The sequence below is a fragment of the Danio rerio genome, chromosome 4 (assembly GCF_049306965.1).
Source record: "Danio rerio strain Tuebingen ecotype United States chromosome 4, GRCz12tu, whole genome shotgun sequence".
In the NCBI taxonomy this organism is placed as follows: domain Eukaryota; kingdom Metazoa; phylum Chordata; class Actinopteri; order Cypriniformes; family Danionidae; genus Danio; species Danio rerio.
The window spans coordinates 29,477,501-29,500,665 of record NC_133179.1 but is presented as its reverse complement, the minus strand read 5'-3'; the positions used below and the strand labels follow the sequence as shown (position 1 = coordinate 29,500,665).

Below are 23,165 nucleotides of genomic sequence, written 5' to 3'. Positions count from 1 at the left end.
ATATCACAAAATATCACAGATAAACCAATGTTGCATTGTCAGTCTTCTTTTATTCCAATATCCACCTTTTCAGCCTGTGCTTTTATTCTTCTCCACAAAGCAGAGAAATCAGTCCCTGTGAAGGAAGACTCAAAGAGAGATTAGTAAACTACTGAGGGAGGGATGATGGACAGTTTGGAGAGTGTAGCATAATCCAAAAAAAAAAAAAAGGTTCAGCTGGGAAGCTCCAGTCACTTTACTAGATCAAAGATGGAGTGAGCAGAAAAGATGCCACAAAAGCTTCAACTTGTCCCAAAGCCAAAGCTTTCAACAAATCCCTGGAAAAGAGGATGCTCTCGAAAAAGCATCCAGGTGGAAATTTAGCAACTACTTATGCCACCAGAGCACTTCCTGTGCAAGTCAAACCATTCCTACTTCTATTTTTTTTTATATTCCACAATCTTCCCTAGCTATGGCTGTGCATTATAATTATATATATATATATATATATATACAGTTGAAGTCAGAATTATTAGCCCCCTGTATTATTAGCGCCCCTGTTTATTTTTTTTCCCCAATTTCTGTTTAATGGAGGGAAGATTGTTTCAGCACATTTCTAAGCATAATAGTTTTAAAAACTTATTTCTAATAACAGATGTATTTTGTCTTTGTCATGATGACAGTAAATAATATTTTACTTGAAATTTTTCAAAACACTTCTATACAGCTTACAGTGACATTTAAAAGCTTAACTAGGGTAATAAGGTGCACTAGGCAGGTTAGGGTAATTAGTCAAATTATTGTATGATGATGGTTTGTTCTGTAGACTATCCAAAAAAGAATTAGCTTAAAGGGGCTAATAATTTTGTCCCAAAAATGTTTTAAAAAAAATTAATAACTACTTTTATTCTAGCCGAAATAAAACAAATAAGACTTTCTTCAGAAGAAAAAATATTATCAGACATACTGTAAAAATGTCATTGCTCTGTTAAACATCATTTGGGAAATATTTAAAAAAGAAAATAAAAATCAAAAGGGGGCTAATAATTCTGACTTCAACTGTATATATGTCATATGGACATGCAGGTATTGATTGAATTTACAGTAAATGGTATGCTATTGTGATACATCTTGTTATCAGGATATGAGATTACTTATATTGTAGTTTTTGCCATATCTCTCCTAGCTCAGTTTCTAGATAGTTGATGATATTGCTGTAGATAGCGGATTGTTTACGGCTCCCAGGGTTCAGCGTGTAAGAGCACCTGCACTTCATTAAGGCACGGGCGCTTTAATAATGCAGATGTAATTACGGAGGTCTCTGGGCAGGCTTAATGCATACTTAAGAATGACCCCCCCTCTTCCTGCCTTAGAGGTAATTGCATTGCATCCATGTGTCGCCAGAACATGACATACAAGAAGCGAGAAAAAGAGGCATTTAACTTGTTTAGCTCCTGCAATCAATTGGATTTCTTATCAGATGCTGTCTCCAGGGCAATCTCATAGAGTTAAAGCAACAGACAGACAAACAAGTTAAACTTGGTGACTTTTTTCCAATCCTAGCTTCTACTGGAGTTTTGATTGACCCCGATTTATATGTTAGCAGAAACTGTCAGCAATCATAGCCAACAGCAGTTGTTACATGATTTTGATTTCGTAGGTGTATCGAGAATTAACACATTTTTATGTAGGTTTTATTCAAAGTCGATCTTTACGTTTTTAACCTACCAGAAATATACCTTCTGGACTCAACATTGCTCGGGTGGCTCATGCAATTTCTGGATTATCATGGAAGTTAGAGTCTTGGAATATTAACGTTGTTTTATTTGTCTATTAGAATGTTTCTTTGAACTTACCAACACAGCTCATTCAGAAAATGTAGCCTTATATATGTTTCAAGAGATTGCGAATTAAGTAGCTAAAAGTATGTATGGCTGAATATCGTTTTTAAAATGAATGCTACAAGGCAGTGTGGTGCCGTTCCTTTCCGTGTTTACCAGCTGACCTCTCCATATGGACAGCCTTCTCGCTGTTACCTGTTTGTCTAGTTAGCTCAACACATACGTCAGCGGACTTGAAATGCAGAGAGGAGTTGACCACGAGGATGGGGTTCAATTCCGATGAAGAACAGTAACAGGTTGAGAATGCGGTAAAATCTGAAAATGGTGTTAAAATCAAGTGAGGGCTTTCCCTTTTTTTTTTTTTTGATTACTTTAAAAAAAAATGTCGGTTAGTTTTAGGGTAGTGAGATGGCGGGTCAAACGATGCTTTTAAAAATACTGTAGCTTGGGTTTAGTGAAGGTCAGGGTGGGTCAGTCGATCCAGCAGTCATTCAGTCACCTAAACTGTCAGTCGACAGCAGCCTCTGGTGGATTTACATAAAAAGAGCAGGCAGGAATGCCAATCGCGAAATAAATTTAAGATTTCACAAAGCGTACACAGCGGCCTCTGGTAGATTTGTGAAAAAATAAAAATAGAAAACTGCAAAAAACATAGCTCCTGGGACATAATTTGCGCTCTCAATAATTGTATATATAGGTATGTTTTTAGAATGAGCCTGGGTTGGTTTCTATAATCACCAAATTCTTATTTAGGTTTTAATCACAGTCAATCTTTCCATGAAATATACTTTCGATTGTATATGCTTGTTCTTCAAAACAGCATGTTAATGTCAATACATAAAAATTTTAATAATATAAGGGAAAAAAAATACAGTTTGCAACAGTAAGCAGCATGGCACATTATTGTGTAGGGCTAAAAAGGAATGGAATTGAAAGATAACAGAAATCTTGACTTATTTAAGTTACAATGAGAAAGAAGGTAGATGAGTGATAGAAAGTCAACTTTTGAAAAAAAGAATTTGAGATTTAGCTTTAAGTGGGAACACTGATTGTCATTGGTTTATACGTGCTGTATAAGCGGAGAAACAAATTTAAACTATAAGTATTGGGTTTGGGCTTCATATCCTGATGGAGTGTTGTTTCTGAGTCAATTTTGACCGTTAACATAACTTAGCACTTGGGTAGGTATGCAGGAGCTGAAGCCAAGACTTTGCCCATGAGATGCCCTTGTAATATGTTCTCAGATCTGACCTGATTGTGACTGCAGCTCGAGTCGTGACTCTCACCCCTTTCCCCAAAGCACGGCTGCTTTTGCCCCAACTCTCAGGGACTCCTGCAGAGATAGATTAGCCCGGCGTGGAACGTTAATGTTCATTGAGCCACAAGCATCCTCCAGGGTCAGTGCTCAGGCTGAAGATTAGGTGTAGACCTGTGAAAGTAGGCCAAGCACGGACTCGGCCGCAGACGCCCCATCTGTTTCAGCGCCGCCTCATTGTGCTGCTCCTTTAAAGTCCTGTTTCGAGGTCACGGCGAAATAGGAGGCGGCTGGTTTTTAATAGTCGGGATCCAGCTATTCATGTATTCATCTAAGGCACCTCTGGAACGTCGAGGCTGCACATCTGAGCCTGAAGGACGGCTGAAATTGTTTATCGGTTAATGACTTCTCTCCCCTCACGGGTGTGTTTGCCGCCTCAGCTGCTCACAGGCTACATTAAACCATCCCGATTCTCTGAAGTCTCATCAAAGGTGGAGCCTCACAAAGTGCAGAATATATCCCATTGTAAGTTGAAAAGCGAAAATATACGACCTATTTGTTCAATCCAGGGTGTTTTGCACTTGTTGGATTGCCAAGGCACTGAGGACCGCGAAATTTGGCAAGCAATTAGGTGATTGTCCAAAGTGTTTAATTAACTCTCCTGCAATTGCTACCTCTCGACAAACTTTGGATTCCTCAAAGAGCCACTTAGAAGTTGATCCATCGGATATTGATTGGGGTAAGAAGCCATTGAGAGAATACTTGCGTCAATGGGATTTGATGTAAAGGAAAATGCTTGCTGCCATTTCAGTGGGGTCTCTAAGCAATTACGGATCTATTTCGCTACTAAATGAACTTAAGCTTCCAGAGTTCGTCTGAAGGTGTCCCCATTAAGTATGATATAACTCATATTGCTTCTCACTCAGACCGTCATCTCTACATTTTCCCAATGAAATTGTCCATTTCCATGGTCATCATGACAGTGGTTTAATGTTAAAAGTGATGTTAAAAAATAGCGAACAGCTTCCACCTAAGCGTTTCAGAAGGTGGCAGAAGGAAGTAAAATGTAGACAGATAAAAAACATAAACAAATAAATTACTTACTAGCCACCACCAGCATTTTTGATGATTTTCACCAGAATTTGATGGCTCTTTTGAAGGAATATATGACCACAATATATATGAAAATTAAAAACCAAGCCTCTGCTTTAAAACAACAAAAAAATAAATAAACAACTTGTCTTCGTGCAGTCATGTTTATCTCCACTTGAATGCAGTTAGTTAAAATAAAAAAAAGTCAACTATAATGTGTGCACATATAAACACCCATACACAAACCTATACATGTATAACTTCACCCAGATCAATGGGGCTGGATTGTTTCAGACCCTGATAATGAAAGGGGTAAATTGAATAACTCATTTTTACAGGCGATTTGATCTACACTTTGTCTGATCATCTTATTTCTTATTCCTCAGGAAACCCAGAAGTCCCGTAACTCATTCAGGACATCTTTTACTGTAATACACCTATTGTAAAGTCCACAGATTGTCGTAATTACTTGTCAATTCCCAGAAACAGGGTTTGACGTTAACTTTTTAATCCCCATTCACTTTGACCCATAAATTTCCAAACTTACTAGCAACTCGCTATTTTCACTAGCCACAATTTTGTTGTTGGGTAAATATATATTTAATATGCTTAAATTTGACATGCTAAAATGACTTGTTTTACAATTTGTGTTATGTCCACATCACTTTTTTTGGTTGTGGTTTTATAGTGTCGCACTGCAATTATTTTTTTTTTATTTCACATGTATTTTTAAGGCTCAAAATTAAGAATTTAACAAATTTATCTCTGACCACACCAAAATTAAATAATTGTTTTGATAACTAAACACCAGTTGAGTTTTCAGGCATGGTCGCTTTGCGAAAGTAAACAGATGTGCATGCGCTTTTTATACAGTAGCTCCCTGTATCATCCTCCTATTCTGTATTCACCTGCTTTCTTTTGCTTGCGCGAACACATTTTTTGTCAGTTGTGCTGCTTCTCGATTATAAGAACACATTTGCATGCATATTGGGCCATCTTTATTGTCGAACCCTGCTTTTAAGAAAACTAGAAATTAAAAATTATTTCCAACTTGCCAAAGTGGCTATAGTGGGAGCATCTGTGTAATCCGCCACAGCTGAAATCTACCCAAGAGTTGGCTGGTTTTAATGTCAAGCCCTGGCCAGAAAGTATCATCTTTTAATTGACGAGATATCTTGTCAGTGGTGTAGAGTCAAATGTATTGTCTCTCTTTATTTTTGTTTGGCTGTACTCTGTTCTAAACACATTCATATGTCCTTCAAACTCTTTACAAAAGTGTTCTCACATCAGGTGTCTTTGAACCTATTTCCGTTGGAATATCTTCCTCCCATTCTGCGAACACATTCACACACAGTCTGTCATTTACTTTGTACACAAACCTCTTTTAAATAAGCTGTTCTATTGCTTTGAATGATGGGTGTTCAGCTTCTGTTGATTATATCCATACTTAGCAATCACAGCTTCGCGAACCACCCAATTTATCATTTCTTAACCTACCGCTTGTTTCGCGGTGGCTCTTGACAGCTGAACTTGTGCTCCGTTTCTATGGGCAATATAGCCGGGGTGAGTTTCGTCTAGCGGGAGCACAAAGGGAATCCCACTGAGGCTTGGGGAGAGAGGTGGGTGGGGGTCTTTTAAGTAGCTGTCTGGTCAAGAAGGGTCTTTTAACGTAGGCTGAAATGAATGTGGTAATTAAGCTGCACTGTGGGCCACAGGACCTTGATGAATATTATCACTTAATTATAGGGATCACTATTCCCAGCACGCAGTTGAGCTGTGCCAGCGCACCGTTTCTTTTCCATTGTGGATGGGTGGTGGTGCATTTATTTGTGCATACATGTGCATATGTATGGGATGTTTTTGGTGTGTGCTGTATCCGGTGCACAGTGTGTCATCGAGACCACAGGGCTTCATTAACATTTCAGTCAACACAGCCTATACTTGACATTGTCACCACAGACTGCACTTGTCTGGTTTGTTTAGGTTCTGCTATTTAATAAACATTATTTAAATGTGTCTCTTGTACATACCTTAGCATATTCCTTATTTGTAATGTATTTAAATTTTTATATTTAAAGCACTTTCCTTTACACAGCATAATGAAAGAAAAATAATTTTTAGTTAGTTAGTTAGTTAGTTAGTTAGTTAGTTAGTTAGTTGTTAGTGCTGTAACGGATCATAAATTTCATGGTTTACATCTCATTATAGCTTTTTGGTCACTAATCGGACCATTGCTTTCCATTTATTACAAAAACTGTAATGCAAGAAACTTAATTTTAACAAACAGAACTTAGAACCTGTAATTTTATTTAGCAGAAAAAATATATATTTAAATGTATATTTAGTTCCATTTTCAATTAATTATTTAGTTATTCACTCAAAAAGTGTCATGTTTTATTCTAGATGTATAATTTTTAAAGAATTATTCAGTGAAATATGTTTTGATGGCTGGTGTAACCACTTATTGGTTAAATAATGTAATTGCTCCCTACAATTTTAAATTTTGAGCATCAAGTTAAATGCACATGACGGTGATTTTAATCTTTACCATAAACATCAGTGGTTTTATCTAAATCAGGGGTGTCCAAACTCGGTCCTGGAGGACCGGTGTCCTGCATAGTTTAGCTCCAACTTCTTTCAACAAACCTCCTTGGAAGTTTCTCGTATACCTAAAAAGAGCTTGATTAGCTGGTTCAGGTATGTTAACTGGGGTTGGAACTAAAAATACGCAGGACATCGGCCCTCCAGGACCGAGTTTGGACACCCCTGATCTAAACTAAAAACTGTTATCCTAGTACTTCTTTTGTTTGACTGTTTGTAATTTCATAACTAACTCAAATGACTAAAGACTGAATCTCTTTGGACTAAAAAACATATGCGTATTATCATCGTTTATAATTAATCATGCGTTGGTGTTGATTTATTGTGCCGCATACACTGAATGCATTAATAGAGGTTAAACAAGTAGTGACAGAAAACACCTTTAATGAAACCCACCACATCCCAAATAACCTACCACAACTTTTTCTGTGATCATTATATTTTACAGGTAATCCTAAATGCTTTCATGCATGGGATTTGAATGAACCGAGAGATGATCTCATTGCGATTAGTTAAAAATTTAGGATTAATCTACAAGGGTCACGTGTGTTCTGACCTTTTTGTTGTCATCTGTTTGAATCGAGGATGAACCGTGATCTGTTACACCCCATTATGTATATAGTTAGTATTTTGAACTATAAAATGCAGGTAATGTTGTACAATTTATTCCCTTAAAGCAGGGATTACCAAACATGTTCCTGGAGGTCCGGTGTCCTGCAGATTTTTGCTCCAACCCTAATCAAACACACCTGAACAAGCTAATCAAGGTCTTACCAGGTATACTTGAAACACCCAGGCAGGTGTGTTGAGGCAAGTTGGAGCTAAACCCTACCGGGCACTGGATCTCCAAGAACGAGATTAGTGACCCCTGCTTTAAATCTATATATAAATATTATAAAAAATTTATATTTTGTAATTTAAAAAATGTTGTTTTTGCTAAGATGTTACTCGTTTTAGCTGACAAGAACTTGCAGTATATTCCTGGGAAATTGTCCTGAATCTAATTTAAGTGTACAGTGATTTTCGGCATGCGTGTGTCATACGAAAAAGGTCACGAACTAAATCATTTCATGAATGCACATCGCTGAAATATTTGCTCATCAAACGTGTTTCCTAATGTGTGGCTTAGTTTCTCATCTTTCTCTCTTTTCCCTCAAGGACAACTACACCTTCGCCCAGCCTGGGATCCAGAGAAAAGTAAAGGCACTGGAGGAGCTGGTCAGCCGGATTGATGGTGCGTAACCCTCTGTGAAGCACAGCCTACTTAACTCCGTACTCTCCTCTTTTTTTTTTTCCTCCCGTGTCCTCACTCTCTTTATCTCGCTCTGTCTCTGACTAACCTATTCCCCTCCACCCCCCTTCAGCTGCAGTGTCAGCCTCAATCAGTGCACCAGTGCTTTGGCCTTTAGTGGAGAGCGCTCGCTGCTCTGGCCAGGAAAGCAGAAGGCACTGGAGCATAAGCCTCTCTCATTACTTTCTATTAGGTGGCCGTAATCAGAATTCAATGCCCATTTCTTGGAGACAGGAAGCCCTCTCCTCCCGCACAAGGCCTCTATCTCCTCAGCCTGCATTAGACCCAATGATTGCTTTAATTTCTGAGAGAAAGACCGCAGTGAGAGCATATTGTTGATGTTTTTGCTCCACTCTCTTCATGGGAAATAGAGAGAGATGTAGTGTGTTTCACTCTCATCAGTTTTTTTTTTTTTTTTTTTTTTTTTAACGCTATATATAGAGCTGCTTGTTTTTTCCTCCACTTTCACTTTGATTGCCTTCTCAGTTCTGTATTTGTGCTCCAACAGAATTTGTGTTTGCCTCTTCCAGCTTTATTAATTGGTTATTTACAGAACTCTTCAGAGTGAAATAAGGTTGAAAAGTATTTGAAAACAACACAAGTTTTGGTAGTCTACAAATAAAATTAATTCGTTCCCCGAACAATATCAATATGGATCTAAAACACAAGCAGTAGCCAAGTCATCTATGTTTCTATAGTGTTTTTTTTTTTTTTTTTCAATATAGATTGTAATGTAATGTAATGTGTATGTATATAGTGCATTTATTATGTATGGCCATACACCCAAAGTGCTTCACAATTATGAAGGGGGTCTCTCCACACCACCACTAGTGTGCAGCATCCACTTGGATGATGCGACACCACACACTGACAGTATAGTGTCCCCTTTACTTTTACTGGGGCATTAGGACCCACACAGACCGCAGGTTGAGTGCCTCCTGCTGACCGCACTAACACCACTTCCAACAGCAATCTAGTTTTCCCATCTGGTCTAGTTTCCAGGTACTAAGTGAGGTACAGGTGCTTAGCCCTGCTTGGCTTCAGTGAGTGACCGGTCTTGGGCTGTTAGGTGATATGGCTGTGGCATACAAAGCTGTTTTGCACAGATCATAGGTCTCAAACTCAATTCCTTGAGGGCCGCAGCTCTGCACAGTTTTGCTCCAGCCCTAATCAGATACAGCTGATCCAACTAATGAAGATGTTTAAGGCTACTCTAGAAGACCTTGATTATTTTGACCAGATGTGTTAGAAAAGGGTTGGAACAAAACTGTGCAGAGCTGCGGCCCTCCAGGAATTAAGTTTGAGACCTATGGCATAGATGAACAAGAAAGAATCAAATAAAAGCGTAACAATATTTTACTTAATCTGGCATATTCAGACTATCAGGCAGGTAGTATGTAGTTCTAGTTAGATTAAACTGATTCAGTTAATATCATTGTTCCTGTTTAAGAACGATCCACTGTAGAGCAACTGAACAGACCCCAACTAAGCTCACCAGAGGTGACAGTGGAAGAAACCAAATTGCAACCTATTGATGGAAAATGAAAACAAAGCTTGGCTCAGTTGAGGGAGCAGTTCTTCTCTCGCCAATTGGAAAATAGGCAGAACTGCAGTCCAAAAACCCCTGTGGCCATAAGAATGATACGTGTCCTTCAAGGTAAAGTTGAAGGTTTTAGGGCCAAAATTCTGACTGACCAAAATAATCTGTGTATACCAGGGGTTGACAAACTTTTTCTTAAAAGGCCCGTGTCCTGCAGAGTTTAGTTCCAACCCTGATTAAATACACCTAAACAAGCTAATCAAGGTCTTACTAGGTATACTTGAAACTAGACAGGTGTGTTGAGGCAATTAAACTCTGCAGGGACACCAACCCTCTAGGACTGAGATTGTTGAACCCTGATGTGGACTCTCATCTGTCACTGAGTAATTTGCAGGAATAATCTTCTGCTGTTGACTCTAAACTATCCTCATAGACCATGCGGGGCTGCGTTGAGTTTGTTTTTTTACAACAATCTTCTCTGGAAACAGACCGGATCCAAGATCCAGGCCACAGGACCTTGTCGAATTTTATCACTTAATTATGGGATCACTATTCCCAGCACACAGTTAAGCTATGCCAGCACACCATTTTCATTCTATTGTGGATGGGTGGTGGTGCATGTATTTGTGCATACATTTGCATATGCATGGGATGTTTTTGGTGTGTGCCCTGTAGGACTTAGATTGGTGAATCATAGTGTATTCACTCATCTGACACTGATGAATTTGTCGGGGGTATCTTTCGTTCTTGACACATTGATATCCTTATAGACCGTGTGGGGCTGTCTTGAGTTTGTTTTTTTGTGCACAACAACAATCTGCCATAGATACTGACCAGATCCAAGATTATGCAATCCTGGAAGTAAAGAGAGATAGACAGATAAACTTGAGCATAGATCATATTATTTCGGTGGTGTCTTGTTGGAAAGCAACTTTTCTTCTATTTGGCCTAAATAATGAAACATGATCATACCTTAGGGCAGGGGTGTCAAACTTAGTTTTTGGAGGGCCGCAACTAACTGCTTCAACACACTACCTGTACATTTTAAACAAGCCTCATGACTCAGTTTGATCAGGTGTGTTAAATTTGGGGTAAAACTAAACTGTCCAGAGCTGTGGCCCTCCAAGAATTGAGTTTGACACATGTGCCCTTTTGAAAGGTTTGTGTTTTTTATGTGTATGGTACTGCAAAGTGTCGTTATTTCCTCCCAAATAGTTCTAGAGGGACTGTTGTAAAGTTTAGGCGACAGTTAGGAAAAGGATATTGTAGGAACACCTACAATCATACCTGCCAACACCCCCGTTTTTCCCAGGAGTCTACCGTATTTCAGAACCATCTCCTGTTTTGTCATTTCTACCGGAAAACTCTTCCCCCAACTTTTCGGTTTTTCCATCCTTGGTAAAGTCTTTGAACGGTACTGGATACAGACATGCACGCCCCCCTCTCCACCCTGCATTTCGGTATTTCGGCATACACATAACCCCTCACCTCCCCGCCCCAGACTCCTGGATTTTCAGAGACGAATGTTGGCAGTTATGCCTACGATTGATTTTGATACTCTAGCTATAATCAATTGTACACAAAGGACTAAATACAGTTGATCAGTGCATCAATCTCATTCTTGAAGGGCCGGTAACTTGCCTCAACCCACCAGTCTGGTTTCAAGTATACCTAGTATGACCATGATTAGCTTGTTTGAGTGTGTTTTATTAGGGTTGGAACTAAACTCTGCAGGACACCGGCCCTCCAGGAATGGCTTTGGTGACCCCTGTAGGTTGGGGAGTTCTAAGTCATTCAAGGCTTTGCAAGTAATAAACAGGATTTAAAAATGGATAGGGAGCCATTTTCAATAGGGAGCCAATGCAATTCTGACAGAACCCGATTAATATGATCTTATTTCTTAGTTATAAGGGGCCACTAAATCTGCATTTTGAACCAGCTGAAGATTGTTTGTTAGGTCTATAGGGCCTTCTCCTAATAATGCATTACAGTAATCTAGCTGCAAGGTCATAAAAGCATGAATGGCCTTCAAATGACTAGTTGCAATCAAATGTCACCCCCAAATTATTGACTGACGACTAGGACTTAACTGAACATCCATCAAGCGTACCTTCCTGAATCCTGATGTTCATCTACTTTGCATCAGTCTAACAGTTTTGAATTGGCTAATGTGATGCATTTCAGCGAGATAAGCACATTAACATCTGGTTTAATGAGGCTGGTGAGTGAGCTTTATCAGTTGAAGTCTTTGTGCTCTGGCTTGTTCTTGAGTAACCTTCACATTGTCAGGCTCCAGAGCTTTTCGCCTGTCACATTTATTGTGTTTAGCCACTCTTGATTACAGATAATGTCTTCTATTAGACATTCAAATGGGGTTTGGAAGTGCCTGGCAAAGAAACCAATGAAAGGGAACAATTGATATTTGAGATTCAAGCGCACACTGCCTGCTTTTTTTTATTCGCCAATATTGAACTATACAATATCTTCTGCTGTGAGGGTAATTATGAAAGATACAGTGAGTGATCCTGACAGATACGTGGCATTTTATTTGATATTATATTTTTGTCCCTCTCCCCTTCTATACTTCATGCATTTTAATCATCAATCAATTGAAATCAAAAGTGCTCTATCTATCTATCTATCTATCTATCTATCTATCTATCTATCTATCTATCTATCTATCTATCTATCTATCTATCTATCTATCTATCTATCTATCTATCTATCTATCTATCTATCTATCTATCTATCTATCTATCTATCTATCTATCTAGATAGATCATCTAATCTACACACTATGTATTTAACATTTTACTTTTAAGCAGTGTTAAAAACATTTATCATTGTGATACACTCACACACTCAGACAATATCTGAGACAAGCAACCGTTGGACACAACCTTTTTACATTTTAGCATTTAGTGTTTAACATTTTCATTGGCGGATCAAAACTCATATTACATGACATGTAACTCTTAGAATTGACATCATGTAAATTTAAATTTAGCATAAAAGCAATTTCAAGCTCCCAAGTGTGCTGTTGGTCAAAATATCAGCACAGTTGGTCATACGATATTGCGTAAATAATTGACTTTTTTTTTTCTCTTTCTTGTCCGAACATCTGCTCAAACAGAAATGAGCTTTCTGCGAGTGAAGTTTAGATGCCAAACACCTCTTTCACATTTCCCATTACTCCTTCATTTTAGTTAATCTGCTCTGATCAAACCTAATTTGATCGAGTCAATTGGGTGGGGATTTCATGTCCACATCAGATAATCACTTTTCTTGATTCAGTCCTATGGGTCAGCGTGCTGTGTTCACAGCATAAATCATTTGGTTCGACTCGGTAGGACAAGACGCAAATAGCAATAGTATGTTTTAATACTTGCCACCTGGGCCAGCAGGGACAACATGCCAAGAAAATAGGGTCACAACAGAAAAGCTATTGGTTTCTCTCTGCGGTCAATTGAGGGAACGACTTGTTTTCTTGCTTTCCTTACTGAAAAAAATAAAATAAAATAAAATAAAAAACATACTTAAAATTTACTTGATAATATCCAAATTTGACTAATCTTAAATCAAAAACAATCAACTTGTCAATATTGTATCCTGTAAATTTACTTAGTTTATCCTAAGAAATGCTAAATAAAGTAAATAAAAGTTCATAGATTGCATTAAATCTAATTTATTCTAATGAATCAATTAAATGTATTATTTTTTTATCAAAAAGAATATTATTTTTTATCAAATAAGTAAACCTTATTAGTTACAAGTTAGTGTGCTCAAAAAAACAAAACAAAAAGTAAACTAGCATTAGCACAATTATGGTCTAATGACGCAACAAACATCAATGTTTTAAATAAAGCTGCCAACACTGAAGCATGAGTGCTACTTTTCTGCAAGGCAGTTAACTCCCAACTCAAACTTACTCAAAATGTGTCTTAATCTTCAAACTAATGAAGAAAACAAGACTCTAAAAATACTTTATCTTAAATTAAAACACTTAAGATTACTCAACATGTTCTCTTCTGTTTTTTTTTTATTCCCAGGTTCTGCAGGTTGAAATGTCCCGAATTTTCATTCCCAATCTTAAGCCAATTTTAATCAGTAGTTTTGGTTCAATTTGGAATTTCCCCAACCAAATGCAGAGCCCGGGGGATTAAAGGCTGAACAAATCATAACTTTTTGATTCAGATTTACTTAATATCCCTAGGTTTATTTGCAATTATTAGAAAACATTTAAACATTACATGTAAATGAATATGAATATTTAACTCTTTCCACTTAATGAATTTATTACATAAAGAAAATGTGTTTAACATTTTACTAATGTTACTTAGGAAATTCTAGTTATCCTTGAATGTTAATATTGAAACTTAAAAATTGTGACAGTAAATGTATTTACCACATCAAAAAGTCTTGTATTTCAGAGTATGAAACGCAACAAGATCTTCAGGATTTCAGTTGGAAGTTAATGCAGCAAGGTCAAAGTGCGCATATCCTTGCATTTTTAATGCATTACAGCTCTCTCTTCCCAACATCCCTTTATCTTGTCCTTTGAACAGCCCTCACTCTGTTTGGGTTGCACTTTCCATATATAAAAGACATGCCAGAGAGGGAGGGCGTAATTGCCGGTCGCTGGAGAGTTGGGTTTCTGCCATGCTCATCTTCATCAGGCTGCCTGGATTACTGTCGCATTATTTCCAAATTTCCCCCTTGTAAGGACGGCACATGTCGACCTTAATCAGACTGCTCTTAGATCTGGCACTGTCACGGTGTTTTACATCATATTCTCTCCTGTAATAAAGTTGAGGATGTAAATCAATCAGGCGGTCCTTTTTTGCACTTTTTTTTTATTCACCACTACGCTGAGGAACGTACCATGCTTGGTCACTCTCCCGTCCCGAACAGAGGTGATGGTGCCTCTTCTGAAGCTAATGAGGCTGGTGGTTTTAAATATATGGCTGCTGGGAAGGTGTAAGCCCAGACCTTCAGTCTAGTAGGGCTGTCAATATGGCTGAAAACCTGAATTCAGATTTCTGTCTTCTGCTCAAATTACATTTTAGTTCTAAAGGGAATTCTTAATGTCACATGAAAAAGTGCTGTTTTGGCTGCTATGCCAACTAGAGGGCACAAGCAAGCCCGATGAGCAAATAATAACAAGATGAAACAGCAGTTTACAGGTCTTTTGGTGCCGTCTTAGATGTTTTTCCAAGTAGGAAGTTGGAAAACTCCCTGATTTGTCTGGAATGCAGCATATACTAACAAAATCAAGTAAACGGTGCGTGGATGGAAGAGTGTGTGGGTGTTTCCCAGCTCTGTGGGTTGTACTCTCAGTGCTAAGTTTTGGCAGAAAGGGTATTCACTGTGTAAAGTAGTTTGATATACCAGGGAATAATCCAAAGGATAGTGAGTGAGTGCATTTTTATCAAAATTATATTCAAAAAAAGACAAATTTGAATGTGAAATCCTGCATTATAGTATTACAGAACTCAGTCAATCTCTATGCAACCATCATTAATACTTAACGATTACTTAAAATCATCAATACTTAAGTCTCTATAAGTCTCTAAGTGAGTGCTGTCTCGCTGGGGAAGTCACTTTCCAACACCTTTTCATTCAGTGTTCCTCGCTGGTGGAACGATCTTCCCATTTCCATACTGCTGATTTACTGACATTATTCAAGCATCAACTAAAAACCTATCTCTTCTGTAAACACTTGAGCATTTAAGTACCCTTCTTACTCTACCTCTTACTTCTCTGAACAGTTCCCCTATAAAAGTGTCAGTTCTTGTTTTTATTGCCTCTTCAAGTCACTTTGGACAAAAGAATCTGCTAAAAGGTAATGCAAATGACAGTTTGAAACACATTTATTTAAAGTCATCAATATTTAAATTTGGGAATTTTCTTTGAGTATCTCCTTCAAGGGGATTAAATAGTTACTTTGATAGTTTCATATTGCCAAAGGCAGTTTGGCTCCAGAATGACAGAAGGTCATGCTTTATTCTAAGGTACAATTCTTGCTATTAACAAACCTTTTACTGTGACTTTTAGCTCAATGAGCTCCTAATTCACTGGTTATTATTAGTTTTAGTTGGGTTTAGGTATTGGGTTTGAATAATAATGGGATGAAGAATTAGATCATGCGGAATAAAGGCTGGCTTGTACTTTCGCATTGAGCAATAACAATTATGAAATGCTAGCTGGCAGTAGGTTATGTTCCTCTGTATGGAGTTTCTTCGTGGGTGTTTTGTTTTTTCTGAATGGCACCTTAATGTAAAAGTAGTCAAAACTCACTCATTCAGAGGCGGGAACCGGTGAACGTGCAGCAACTTTAATCATAAGGTAAACAGAAAACATCAGGAGCTCCTTCATGGGACTCGACACTTGTAAACAAGTGCTACACATCATTGGAGCATGTAGTAAAATTTTTGAGGAGTGTGCGCCAGCCTCGGCATTCTCCACTGCGAGGGCTGTGCAACTGAATGAAGGCTGCGCCGGAGCATATGCTTGCGCTTGACGCAAAGTATAAATCAGCCTTGTGTACTAATACACCGCCTAACGTACAGTGGAAACCCACGCAGGCACAGAAATGCATCCTGTTCCAGCTGGGACTTGAACCAGCAACCTTCTTGCTGTGAGGCAATCTCGTTAACCACTGAGCCACTGTGCTGCCTCTTCGACAATATTCAAAATTCGACAGACCTACAGTTTAGCGACGCTGCAGAAGATTGACGCTCCAACACCTTTGTTCACAGGACATGCTCGTTCTGTGCCATCACCATATGCCTCCTCTCAGTCAGGGTACAGCTAGGGCATGTTTGTCAGGGCCCACAGCGGCCCACAGACATGACAGGCATTCCCTGCAGGTATCTGGCCCCCGAACATCAACCAGTGAGGCCGAAGGTCATCTGACCTCGCAGCTGTGAGCTGTCCATCCCGTCTTGCTTACATCGGCGCAGAGTGTTCATGCGCACCCAGATGCTCGGATACAGATGCACCGCTCAGGTGCGAAGGTCACGCTTGCACAGCACTCGCTTTTTGTGTTGCGGATCCAGTGCCTTTGAGAGCCGCTGACAGAAACGATGCCAGTAATTAATACACAGACCAAATTTCAAATTTAGAAATGCAAAACAGTCAAGGTTCTTTTTGACAAATATTGCTGTGGTTATTATGTAAGGTAACATTTCAGTATAGGGACCAATGCTTTATATAAACCAGTGGATTATTACCCACCTATTAATTGGTAGTTTATTAGTATTTTGCATCCCTAATCATACCTAGAGTAATTCCTAAATCCAACTACTACCATAAATATTATTAAGCAGCTAATTAGAAGTTAATTGAGTTAAAAGGCTCAGTTAAATGTTTGGTTATAGCAAGAATTGTACCTTAAAACAAAGTGTGACTCTCTGTAATTCCAAATTGCCTTTAGAAATGCGAAACTACACTCTCAGAAATAAAGGTATAATCTGTCACTGGGCTGGTACCTTTTCGAAAGGTACAAATTTTTACCTATAAGGTCCATGTTAATACTTTGGGTAGCCTAGGAGCCTAGGAACATAACATGACTATACCTTGCTTCAAATCTCTTTACTACTTTCGAAACCGAGCACTTGCTTTTTTGTTGTATTCATATTGAAAAAAAAAAAAAATGACAGAAAGCTTAAATACAAATCTTGTGAGGATGTTGTTTCTTGAAAAGGAAAGTAATTAAAAAGTAACACTTTCATCCAAAGTGACCTTTAAAAGAAGCATTATGTTAATGCTATGACATTGTTTTTTTTTTTCTTCGAGAATATGGAAAGATGATTGTGTTTCTTAGATGCGTGGATTCTTTCTCTGTCTTTGTATTTGTGAAAGAAAATAAAGGAAGATGAAAAACTATTTCGTACTTTTGGCTATTAAGGTCTTTAGCTCACAAAGATAGAAGTAGTTATGGTTTTGGAATCATTTTCCATCTGAGCTAAATCATGGTCAACAGTACGTTTCTGTGAATGAGGATTGATAGGCAGGGTTAACATAGAGGCATAAATTGAGGTACAATTTCTGACACAAATCATGCAAATTACTTCTTCAAAATGATTACATTATTCCCCAACAGTAGTTTCCAAAGTGTGTGCATTTATGTTGTATTCAATTTGCATATGTGCAACTCAAACACTTTTTTTTTTACCAACAATGCATATGGAGTAAGACTTGCTTTGCTCTCAGTGAAAAGAGCTGTGGAGTTTGGCATATAGTGGCTAATGACACCAGAATGTGCATATATATATATATATATATATATATATATATATATATATATATATATATATATATATATATATATATATATATATATATATATATATAATTTTAAATGTCAGTACTATAGAAGGACCCTTCCGTTTTATTGTCATGGAAACTTCACTCGTGGTCTTTGCGCTGTGCTTTGCTGTCAGGTAAGCTAAAGAGCAAGAAAACCATTCCTTTCCACCAAGAACAAGACTGTAGACTGAAAACCTGACATTATAACACCCATGTGTGAGTGTTTGTCCTTTGGCTGTATGAGGCATGTGCAGATGCAAGTGTGCACTTTTATGCAGTTTGTCATGTTTCGTTCTTGTTAACTCTTTTCCCTTGTAATGCAAAGTTGAAGTCCACATATATTGGTGTATTCCGAATTCTGTTCATTGTTTCTGTTGCTCAGACAGAAAATAAAATCGCTGGTTCTTTGAAGTCATCGTGACAGATCAAGCTTTCGAACAACTACATTGATTTCTTTTACATTTCCTTCACCACTAGGCCCTAAGCGGCCTGCCAATTTCCTCACTGTTGAGCTTTAATTATCCGCCTGCTTTTCAAAGAGCCGCGAGCACTTTTTATAGGATTTTCACACCTTAACCGCCTTCAAGATATGGCCATTTCCACTTCCTGTTCTCATAATTACATGCCTTGGTGAAGCTCCTCAGCCATTTCTTTTTTTAAACTTCAACCACAGCACATAGTAATAATATGATTTTTTAAAAATATTCTTTAGAGGTTTGATTGAAATAAAGACAAAAGTGCAGTGTAAAAAAAAAAAACGATTTTGCAAAAAGTCAAATGTCTTTATGTTACTTTAACATATTGTAATATGTTAATCAGCTTTCAACTGCATTTTTAAATTTATACAAAGTTAACATCAACTAACTTAAATTTTTTAGTTCATTTGATTGATGTTAGTTGAGATGACTTGAAAAGTAAGTTAAAAATTAATAAAGTAACAGCCATTTTTTTTACTGTGTAATTATTCGACAGACCTCAGAAGTTTAAGTTCTGAACTATTCTTTTTAATAGTTAAAATAATATTTAATTTGCCTGGTCTATTGCTAAACTACAGTGAGTAAATTATCAAACTAATTCAATCCTTTAATTGTTTGTTTATATTTAATTGTATGTTATTGTCAAATATTGATTTTTACTCTTTTATTTTCAATAGTCAACGTTTTTTGGTTTGCTTTTTTCCTTACTCATACTCAATCACTTTTGAGTTTGAAGAAGTGAGTGTGTCTCTATGCACTTGTTAATACCCTTCACACTATATTAATTAACTGGCAAACAAAACATAGGTAGTTAAATAATCAACGCAATCATCTCAAATCATTGTCTTTGTTGTGGTTAGGATTGTGTGCTTGCCTAGACCTTTATGTGCTTGTGTACCCCCAAGTGATCTTAATTGTAATTCAGAAGCTGCAGGCACGTAAAAGCCAGAGCCAGTTTTATTGTTCGACCAACAAGCTTGAGGAATTTATTTTGTATTAAATTATTATTTTTTAATACATTTTTTACAGCTAGCATTATGCACATTGGTGTGCATCGTCACAATAGCTTTGTTTCCACCATCCTATTTTTATCCGCATTTTGGAATATTAAATTAAAGAAAAGATTGATGTAGATGCCCATACATTTTGAAAAAATAAAATAAATAAAGTATATGCTTATCTGACTTGGAATAAGTTTATTATTATAATTTTTTAAATATGTAAAAATGTCCATAAACTATGACAAAAACACTTACTGAATAATGTTCAGTGTGCGCATAAAATAAGCCATATTATTTTTAAGAAATCATGTGATAAAAATAGTTGGGATGGTACCCAATGTTTAGTCACAAGACATTACGCATTAACGTTCCGTGCGAACTAAAATCGTCCCAATATGAACTAGCCTTTAATGTTACTTTCATGATGTAGTCAGCAGTTTAGGATAAATAGACAGACAACAACACGTAACTATTTTAGGTATTTTCAGAAAAGTGACTAATTCATATGAATTCGTACCATTTCACTTATATGATAAACATAAGATTTTTAAAAGGAGGTGTGTGCCCTAACCCTCATTGGTGGTTAAGCAAATTGTAAGATGTAAAATGTAAGAATCGTACAAATCAAAATGAATTTGCCACTAAAACAAAAAGTTACGAATTGTGGTGAAATTGCATTGGATACTGTTGTCTACCACGCTGTTAGTACATACTAACATTTACTCTCATATAAACTCCCGATGACATTTATAAACATTTAAATTATTTTTTCGCTGTAAAATTTCTTCTTGCTCAACTTATTTCTGTTCTCAATTCCAATTTTGATCAGATTTCGAAAAATAAAGATTACACTCCCCCAAATAGCCTTTGGTTTCTACTAATGTTTGGCAAATATTTGTTCCATATTCCTCGTTCGTTCATTGTTGATGTTTTTGTTATTAATATTTTTTGTTTAGTTTTTTTTTTATTTTTTTGTTTTGTTTTGTTTTCTTTTCTTTATTTTATTTGATTTTGAAGCACATTTGTTTTGAATGGTGATCAGAACTGACTTGAACTACCTGTACGTTTCAACTGCAATAATGCACTCCCTCCAGCCAATCAAAATCATTCATTTGAAAAGACTACGGAATAAATATACCGTATATATACAATAATACAAGAATAATGCAAGACACATTGATTAGTAAATTGAACAAACTACCACCTTTTTTATCATTTTACAACCTAGTCATTCCTCAATACTACATATATTAAGCTTAACAGAGCAGTCAGATGTTTTTTTTATGCTAGAATAAGTTTCATTGTGAGCTTTATTGCGCTGCCCAAACACGCTGATGTTACCCAGGTATGAGTTCTTTGATCAATGACCGTCTCTGACACCCCAATCAGCTGAAGTTTCATTGTTCTGCACTAGCACCTTCATTTTTCAATGTCTTCACATTGGCTTAGAAACAAGGATGTGCTTACAATTGATATTAATTCAGCGATCGGGCTGCTAGATAAATGAGGGTGGAGAATAGACAGGAAGTCGCCTTGAATAAAGTGCACGGAGAGAGGAGAACAAAAATGTGTACCTCTGTTATTTCTTTAGTATGGCATTTCATATGCCACAGTAGTTTTGTTTGAGTATGATACATTGTGGTAAAATACTAGACTAAACTAGATTAGCAAGAATGTTGGGGAGCTATTATTATTATTATTATTATTATTATTATTATTATTATTATTAAATAATAATAACTATTTATTCAGTTATTTATTTATTTATTTATTTATTATTATTATTATTATTATAATAATAATAATAATTATTATTATTATTATTATTATTATTATTATTATTATTATTATTGTACAGCTGGTCAGACATATTTACAATATGTTTTTATTTATTTTTTTATTTACTATTATTTTTTTTTTATTGAGGCTTGATATGAATGAATAAATAAATGAATGAATGCTTTATTTATGTAACATTTTATTTACGATTTTTTTGTTTTACCAAACCAAACTAAGAAAAAAAAGAATATATATATATATATATATATATATATATATATATATATATATATATATATATATATATATATATATATATATATATATATATCGTAAATAATTTTAAAAAAGGCCTTGCTCTGTTAAAAATCACTTGTGAAATATTAAAAAAATAATTATAATTTTTCTCTAGGGCTAATCATTTTGAACTTTGCATCTGAAAGTATGGGGCACAATTTATTATATTAAATTAACTGTTTAGTTTTTTTTTGTTTTTTTTTTTTTTTTTTTGATGTTTTATTTGTGACATATACATTGTTATGCTTTTACTGTATAAAAAAATATATATATATTAAAGGTGCTTTATGTAAGTTTTTGATCCTTCTAAAGCATAAAGATAGCATAGTATGTTTGCAGAAACATGCTAAGTGAACAGTCTCGTTTATCTGAAAATCATTGCCAAACTCAGATATTCTGTTTTTAAAATGTGTGTTACATGCCAGAACAGATGTCTTTGTTTTGGTCTTTAAACCTGTCCAATGACAGTTTAGCCAATTATATTTCAGCACTCTAGAATGTCTTTGTGAGAATCCTCTACAGAATAGTACACTTACTGCACTCTAATGAAATCGTAATGTTTATAATGCAAGTAATACATATTAAACTTTAAAATTATTAAATGTAGATTTTGAGTCACTGATACGTGTTGATTTGTCACAGTTCTAATAGTCAATTTCAAATGGTTCATTTTATTTTCTAGATCTGAGGTGAACTATCTGCTGCTGTTTTAGTAGTAATATGTCTAGTAAAATGGCATTCAAACTCACATTATTAGCATTTAAAATTGAATAAAGCACTTGATGTGTACCTGAGTTGATTGTTATGAGTTTTCTGTTGCTCAGCTGCAAGAAATAAAAGCTGTTTCTAAAATACAAATTTCAGGTGTTTGTTAGGACAAAAACTCCTTTTAATATGGAAAATATTCCTTTTAATATGGAAAATATTCCTTCTATCACGTACCGTTGCGTTTTTCAGGAGCATGACTTAAATCAGCCTTTAGGCTTGACAGTCAGACACGCTGCTTTTAGTGTACAGGCACTTGCCTGTTTTGAACCAGGTGTGCAATACCTAGTTCTACCACTGGGTGTACTGCACCTTTAAATTGGATGTTAATTTGATTTGAAAGACATCAATTATTATTTTTTTTATTTCTTTTTTCATATGTTCAAAATTTGTTCCTGGTGTGATGTTTAAACTGCAGCATCTGGTTAACATGCGTATTCATGTTGATATGTAAATTAAATGCTCATTTTTACTGTAGATGATTTGCTTTTTTCTTTTTTTCTTTTTTTTTGGACTGTTGAATGTGTGCGTAATCTGTCCGTCTGTTTCTTTATTTCTCTCTCCACATGTCTCTTTCACACTCATACTCGCACTCTCATTAGGAAACCAAACACACTATTGTCGCCGCACACTTTGGTTTCGTTGGAGGGCTTGTAGTAATTAGCAGCCGTATTAGACGATAGCCCATAAGAGTTGTTTAACGCTAAAACAATTCTGTTCGTCAGAAGCGCCTCAGAACGTGAACACGGTTTCCTCTTATCTTGTCTGTTTTGTATGAATACATTGAGCTTCATCAGCATGCAAATTGCTCAAGGTGAATTTATTTATGTAAATGAGGACACAATGTGGGCTTTTTTTCCCCCCCGCGCAAATCATATAAGGTTAGAAAAGCACACATTAACATTTGAGGTGACACAGTACAGAGAGTCCTTAGGGAA

At 36.4% G+C, this 23,165-nt stretch overlaps 1 protein-coding gene across 3 annotated transcripts in view; it reads left to right on the top strand.

The window, feature by feature from the left end:
* Nucleotides 1–23,165, top strand: part of tbc1d22a (TBC1 domain family, member 22a) — a 270,682-nt gene that overhangs the window by 154,922 nt on the left and 92,595 nt on the right. For all 3 annotated transcript variants that reach the window (XM_005168538.6, XM_005168539.6, NM_214799.1), the window contains 1 exon segment: nucleotides 7,927–8,002. In XM_005168538.6, coding sequence (XP_005168595.2) covers nucleotides 7,927–8,002 — 76 coding nt within the window.